Here is a 7,519-nt window from a genome sequence, read left to right on the forward strand (position 1 = left end):
TCTGTTTCGGCACCTGCAATGTCGCCCATCTCATTACCTCACACCGCCAGTGCCGACCTCACTGGTGGGGAGGGTGTCTTCATGTGAATCCCGTCTGCTCTGTCTGGGGCTTGTTAACCTTGTTCCCAGCTCCTTCCCCTGACCCTGTCTCTGCAATTCTGGGTCCCTTCCATGTAGCACTGTGGTGTGATACCCCACGAGCAGATGTGGTGGTGGGAATCCAGTCATAGGTTTTCACTGGATATATACTCAGGGGTCAAACAAATAATGCTGCATTTACCTCCACACTATGAAGATAAAAAGAAGTTTCAATACGCACACACTGCTCATAAAAGCATACGTCTTACATATAAGGATCCCTCTATGAGGTTCAACTGTTAAACGCGGGAAACCGAAGAACAGTAATATGAGCACAGTGTCCACATGAATGAAGGAGGGTGACCAACTGTCGCAGTTTGCCTGGGGCTGATAGGTTTTCCAGGCCATGTGACTTTCAGCTTTAAAACTGACATGCTACCAGGCAAGCTGGGACCATGAGTGACCCGAACATGCACCGGATCATTCATTATCGAATAAACTGAGCCAGCCCTAGACGTCTGCTCATCATGTCATCACGGAGGGGACCCTCAGCGCTGCTATGCTCAGCAGGCCAAAAGCTGCTGGAGGCTGCTGGGAGGGCATGGGAAAGAACAGGAGGAGGGAGCCACTGGAGGGGTGGGAGGACGAGGCAGCGGAACAGAGGGGACGTGACCTACCAGAAATGTATCCACTGCTGCTGGAACACCCTGCACTGGGCCCTGGGCCGAGGGAGGGAGGAAGGACGGGCAGCGGCCGGAAGAGGGGCTGAAGGGGCGTGGAGGGGCAGGCCCTTGGTCTCCTTGTGACCGAGCGGCAGAGAGAGGAACTTCGCTGGGCTCTCCAGGAAGGTCCTGTTGGTCCCCACCGGCCACCACACGCTCCCGGAGACATGATCTTCACTCCCTTCCTTCCCCCTGCTGACCTGGTGAGTGTCACGGCCCTCCCCTGGCGGGCAGTGTCCTCGGGAGACGGAGGTGGGTCCGTGCAGTCCTCTGCTGCGCCCCCTCCCCGGGGACAGGGCCTGGGGTGCACATGATGGTGGCCCAATGAGCCAAGGGAGGCCAGGGGTGGGAGGCACCCTTCGGAGCAGGCTGCTACTCCCCTTGCAGATTGTGAAGGGGCCGCGGAAGGGCCCTGCGGAACGTGCTGTCCTGGCTGACAACACGGAGAGCCCGTCGGGCCGCAGGGGCGCGCCCAGGGCGTCTGCTCTCCTGCCAGGGCCTTGGAGGCGCCGGTTCCGGAGAGCCCTGGCATGCTTCACCAGGTCCTTCAGGTGGGAGCTCAGGGCGCCCTCCGCCTCCCTCTCTCTCTGCCGCCCTGTCCCGCGCCCAGCCGAGCACACCTGCCTCTCCTTCCTCTTCCCCCAGGGAACCCCCGGCCAGGCCTCGGTTCCCCAGGGCTCCCGGAGCCCACTCCTCACTGCTTCCTCTCTAGGGGAGGATACCAGAGGCTGGAGAACTGAGACCACGGAGGAGCCGCAGTCACGGAGCCATGAACGCCGAGCAAGCCCTCGCTGCAGCCTCACGCCGCTGCTTTCCCCGCTGTCTCTGTGGGGCCTGAAATAAACGCTGGCTTGCTTGACCCGTTGAGCTTCGTGGCTTCTGTTGTGACTCTCCACACTGAGCCCAGCGTCCTCGGGCGAACTGGGGGTGGTCAGCGTTGGCGGTGGTTGGGTGGAGGGAGGGATCTTCCAGCATCTTCCTCAGCCCTCCTGGGCTGTCTGGCCTCCTCCTTGGGGCTGTGCTGCTTGTCCCCAGTCCTGGGTGCGAGGGCCGTGGCCACCCACACTGAGTTTCCCACAGCTGTCAGCTCCCACCCTCATGGCGCGCCGATGTGCAGGAGTGAGGAAGGGGCAATGGCACCTCTCCCCTCCCAGCCCCAGCCCTGCACACGGCCTTCATGTCTGACACTAACAGCGCCCTGTCTGCATGGGGGGCCGACGGTCACGTGCGAGAAGAACCTGTGGGTTTTAAAGAAAGGTCTTTGTCCCCTAACCTAATAGACAGCTCCCAAGCACCCATGGCACCCCAAGTCAGAACCCTTCCACAGACCAGCTGGGCTCCAGCTGCACACTGTCCTTCTCATGCGATAAGGGCTTTCCTTTCCTTTGTTCTGCATTGCTAAGGCGACCTTGACATGCACTGCGACAGAATAGCTGCAGGAGAAGTGGATGTGGAGGGGTTGGAGTATATTTGTCCCTTTAACCTCACAATCTGGGGGCGCCCAGTTAGGAACTGCATCACCGGGAATCCCCCAGGCCCATGCAGAAGCGGGGGCTTTTCAGATACACAGTACGGGCAAAGGGGGCCTCATAGGGGCCCCCTAAATCACATTGATCTCCTTCTTTCCGGAAGGAGGAGCAGAAGCCCACTGGGGCCCCTAGCCTCAGGCCCTCAGCTTTGTAGGGTTGGTGGCTCCAGGTCTCAGCCTGCATGCGGGACAGCGACACAAGAGCCATCCTCCCTTGCCGCCTTCTCTCTTGCTGGTTCTCACTTCTCTCTCATTAAGACTGAAACAAATCTGGAAGGCTTTGGTGGTTGTACGTGCCAATATCCTTCTTACACCTCTTTGGAAAGATATTCACTCAGTTGGGATGGCGCTGGCGGTTGAGGCGGGGAGGAGATTAGGACATACCCACATATCTGGCCCACGTGCTTGGTCCTGGTCACGGGACAGCATTGCTCGTCCCTAAGGACCTGGTAGGACCGTGGCCTAGAAACAGTGATGTTTCCCCAGTATCTTGTTCTGATCTCGAGGAGGGCAATTGGGTGTAACCATGGGGACACATATGATCTCTCCCTGGGCACACACACACCCTTCCTATCTGACAAGGGTGGTGGGCTTCACCCGGGGAGCGGGTGGCTCGGGACTTTGAGGAAAAGCCTTAGATTGAGGAGCGCAGAATCGGCTCCCCCCAGCCCCGCCCCAAAGGGAGGCAGAGCCCTTAGCACGCTCCCCCATTCGCCTCAGACCGCCAATTCCCTTATTATGGTCCCCCACGCCACCGTCAGCCTTTCCTTCCCGCAGCCCGGAAAGCCAGGGGCTAACAAGGAGCCGCCTCTGGCCCACGCACCCTAGGGTAGGGCCCGCCACAGCTGCGCCAGGATCCCTGGCGGCCCGTGCGTCTACGGGGCCACAAAAAGGCTTCCCGAGGCCAACAGGCAGGGCTGAAGCGTGTGCCTGTGAATCTCTGAGGAATGAAGGTAATTTTAGGCTGAGTACTATGGCCGTTATACCCACAGCGCCACTCTAAGGCGTGGAGGATACCGGTCCTTTATAAGCCACAAGCTGTGGCCGCTGTCAGTCGGCCAGGGTGGTGCTTCCTTCCTCAGATCCCTCCCTGTTCAAAACACCCCACCCCACCCCAGCTTCCCGGGCCACCCAGATTAGGCCTGGCTCCTTAGTCTGGCCAGCAGGGCTCTTCTGGGCTTCGCCCCAGGCTGGTTGAGGCTTCTCTCTCATCCCTGAAAACAGTTTTCCCTCTACATAACCGGAAAACACGCATTCGCACATCTGTGCCTTTGCTTCCTGAAAAGACCTAACTAACCGCGGGACGCGCTGAGCTGGGGCTCTGCAGGCCACGGGGGCGTCTGCTCAGAGGCCTCTGGGAGTCAGCCCCAGTGAGGCCAGCCTCGCCCGCGCCGTCACGCCTTAGCGACGGGAACGCGCAGCCCGGTGCGCGCACTGCACGGACGCGAGGGCAGCTCTGCGTCCAGGCCTGCCCCAGGTGGAGTCTTCTCTATGGCTCATCTGGGAGCCAAGAGCAGCTGCTTTCCAAACAGCCATTTCCACTCTGGGTTTTTAGCTCTCAGCCCTGAGTCCACCAACTGAGGACCCTGGCTGCTGGACTTGTCCCCACCCCCACATCATCATCGCTGCCCAGTTTCCCCAAATGTTAACCTTCCGGTTCCACTGAAAAACATGGGACTCTCCGGATGCCCAGGGTGCCCTGCCTCAGGGCCTTTGAACGTACTGCTCCCCTAGTGCTTCCTGCTCAGGCGGCATCTCTCGACAAGGAAGCCCGCCTTGCTCTCGGACGCCCACCACCCAGGGGCAGTTGTCTCTCCTCTAGGCTCCCACACCGCCTGCTTCTTATCTCCATCCCAGCTATTAATATACCCAACTGCCACATCTGGCTGATTTACTTACATGACAGCCCCGTCTACACTCCCAGATGTGGGGCAGAGGCTGAGTCTGGTGTGTTCTTGTATCTCCAGGGCCCGGCACGGTGCCTCGCATATAGCAGGTGGTCAGTAAGTGTATGTTGAATAAATGAGTCAATGAGCAAGGTGTCTAATTCATTAATTTTTATTTTTCCCTACATTCTGGAGAACTAAGGAAATACAAGTAAATATCAGCTGTATTTTTGTGCAACAGACACTGACCAATGTTTGTGTCTTATGTTTTTATATTTGGAAAGGGGGATCATTGTACCGGTGAAGTCTTTCAAGCTTTGAAAAAACAGCGTATTCAAAGCTATAATATGTTCCAGACACACAATGATAGAGTGTCCCAATTTCTTTTATGAAACAGCAAATCTCTCCTTCTAAAACCAAAACAAAGAACAATAAAACATTTGACCAATGGCATTCACAAACCCAGACGCTCGGCTTCAATACTTAATCGAATGTCTACAGAACCAAGGATTTTGAAAACATGGTTAGGTACGGCTTTTGTTTCAGCCTCGATATAATACTGTCATCATTTAGTTTTAACCATTTATTTCCTGCAAATTATTTGTCATTAGAGAAAAGTCCATTAAAGCAAACAAAACTTTGCAATGTTCGCGTTGAAAGCTAAATCGCCAGAAACACGAGGGAGAAGTGGAGCACCATACCACGCGTGGTCCCTTCTCCCTGAGCCCACTCTATGCCCCTCGACTCTTCAACAGTCACAGCCCCAGCGCCCACTGCCACGGGGCCCCTTCGACTACCCACAACAAAACAAAGTGAGGACTCAGCCTCAGCCTTCACCGGTGGCAGGAGGAGCCCCTGACACTAGCCTGGGATTGGAACCAGCACTGGCACCGTCCCCGGTCCCGGTCATTGCTCCAGCCATGGCTCTAGCCCTGGCACTGGCTCTTGCATTGGTACGGGTGCTGATGCTCGCTTCAGCCATGGCATAGGCCCTGGGACTGGAACTGGCACTAACACTGGCACTCGTCACGTCACCAACAGCAGCTGCATCTCGGGCACGGGGAATTTCCTCCTCTTCTTTCAATGCCTCATTTACTGCCACGGAAAGGATCTGGGGTGGGTGTCATTCACTCTGGCCACAAACTCCGGGACTTCCATCTGTCTTGCTTCCTCTGCGAGCCCCACAAGAATACCTAGGGCGGGGGACCGCTGCTGGACTCCTACTTGTGCACCAGATACTTCTGTTGCACACAAGCTTGGGTGATGCGCTTCACGGGCTCCCTAAAGATGAAACGCTTTTTAGACGGATGTACCTCCAACAAGCACCCTCAGCACCTCCCAGACCACCTCCTCAGGGGCACAGCTGGCCTGCACGAAGATCCAGTCCAGAGTACTCAACGGGAGCCCAGTCTTTGGCGTGCCCTGGTCGCCTGCCAGGCCCCAAACCAGGGCAGGATGGAGTTTCCTGCTCAGGACACGGGAGTGCTCGGTTGGGTCAAGTTCCTTCACCTAGAACCCAAAGACTAACTCGGGCAGGTCAGAGGCGCTCTTGGCAATCTCGGGCAGGAAGCTCCTGTCCCTTCTGATGACACACTTCAGCATGTCTGCCCTTTCCATGGGCACCGTCTTCCGGTTCTTAAGCAGCAGGTGCTGCACCGGCTCAGCTACTCTCTAGCTCACAGGTCTCTGGGCATGCGCGTCAGGGATGTGGGGGCCCGCGGGGTACCGGGGGAGCCCCTAGGGGTGGCCGGGGTCCGCAAAGGAACTTGCAGAAGCACCTGAGCAGGGGCCCGGTGCCTCGGAAGAAGTGCTCCCGGGGCTCCGGGGAGCACTTGGTGTCCCCGCTGTGGGCGGCCCGTGGGGGGTTCTTGGGCACGGAGGAGAGAAGGAGGCGGCCACGGGGCCTCGGAGCCCCGCAGGCCCTGGTGTCACCTCTACCGCGGACGTGCTCACCTGCGGCTCTGGCCGGCCCGGGAAGCAGGAGCTCTGGGGGGAGACGCGCGTCCGCGGGCATTCGGCGGCCACCGCGCCGTGTGCGAGGCCGCGAGGACGGTGACGTCGCCGCGGCTGCGGCGGCGGCTGCTGGGAAGACCCGCAGCCCCAGGGTCTCGAGGCGGAGGCCGCCGCCCTCAGACCCGGACGAGGAGGAGGAGGAGGAGGAAGCGGGAGGGGAGGGGAGGGGAGGGGAGGGCAGGGGAGGGGGCTGAGGCTCCGCCGCCCGGGTCTTCCCAGAGCTGCGGGGACGCGCGGGTGCCGCCACGCAGCGCCCCTTCTGGTAGGGGACGGTACCGCAGGTGGGGCCTGGGGCTGCGGGGGCGCTGCTGCTCGCAGGGGTGGGGCCTCTCGCGTGAGAGAGGCTGCGAAGAGGCCGGGAGCCTGGAGGCCAGGCCCTGGGCCAAGCCTTGCCGCGTCACTGCTCCCCGTCACTGTGAAGAATGGATCATCCTGGAGTATCTTCGTCCCCCTTCCCCGTGTGCAGGGGAGACCTCCGGGCAGAGGTCTCTGTTCCTGCCTGTGGCATTTACCCAGCAGCTGCCCCTGCGGCTTCTTGTGCAGGTAATCTGCCCGCAGCTGCTTTGCCAGAGCCTGACCCGGAGAAAGCACTTAGGGAACGTTCCTTCGTGTCCTTTCCTCATTCTGCGACACCTAACCTCCTGCCTGCATTGCTCCTCCCCTGTGGCCATCCAGATGTGGAGGAAGGACCGGGGAGCAGGTGACCTCCGTGCAGAACCGGAGGTGTAGTTCCTCTTCCTTGTGGTCGGCGCATCGGAGGAGCGAAACATCCACTCTCTGGTGTGTCGTCATACACTGCTCTACCGGACAGCCCAGAAAGTTACTGTTAACTATAAGCTAGCTTTCCAAATCCCCACTCCTAATGGCGTCTCTTGTTACTGCACTCACTTCCGTGTCACTGGGCCTCATTCTTCCTCTACAAACTGCTTCCTCCCATTTCACCTCTCATCTGAGGTTCAGGGGCCCTCAGTAAACTCCCGCTCTGAGGTCAGCCCCCAGGAAGCCCACAGAAAAATAACAAGAACATTCCCCCACCCCAGAGGCGGCGGCGAGTGCATTCTTTATTGCATCATGTGGTACAATTTAGCACGCCTTTCCCCCACCTCACCTTTCCAGGCAGTAACCAGTGTAGCCTTCCTTCTTGCACATAGCAAAACTGTCTATTTTCTAGAGCAATGTTTATATCTCACTACAGCATTGACTTAATTTCCATATAATTTCCACACTTCTGCTTCAGGGCTTTAGAGTTTCTTCTGTTGATCTAAATTATGTTGCTGCCAATTCAACTATAT

The 7,519-nt window shown here is 58.2% G+C and overlaps 1 protein-coding gene and 1 long non-coding RNA gene across 2 annotated transcripts; one reads left to right on the forward strand and one right to left on the reverse strand.

The window, feature by feature from the left end:
- The first annotated feature begins 922 nt into the window (after window positions 1-922).
- Window positions 923-1,657, forward strand: LOC142865891 (protein FAM236D-like). Its single transcript, XM_075999397.1, has 3 exons — window positions 923-1,003; window positions 1,188-1,351; window positions 1,513-1,657. Exons 1-3 carry the CDS (start codon window positions 968-970, stop codon window positions 1,538-1,540), a joined length of 228 nt encoding a protein of 75 aa, XP_075855512.1. The 5' UTR covers window positions 923-967; the 3' UTR covers window positions 1,541-1,657.
- Window positions 1,658-4,370: 2,713 nt separating this feature from the next.
- On the reverse strand, window positions 4,371-6,381 carry LOC142865841 (uncharacterized). Its single transcript, XR_012915938.1, has 2 exons — window positions 6,168-6,381; window positions 4,371-5,495 (listed from the first exon to the last, which is right to left on the reverse strand). It is a non-coding gene; the product is annotated as an uncharacterized LOC142865841 (long non-coding RNA).
- Window positions 6,382-7,519: the final 1,138 nt, after the last annotated feature.

The sequence above is a fragment of the Microcebus murinus genome, chromosome X (genome assembly GCF_040939455.1).
Source record: "Microcebus murinus isolate Inina chromosome X, M.murinus_Inina_mat1.0, whole genome shotgun sequence".
Classification (NCBI taxonomy): domain Eukaryota; kingdom Metazoa; phylum Chordata; class Mammalia; order Primates; family Cheirogaleidae; genus Microcebus; species Microcebus murinus.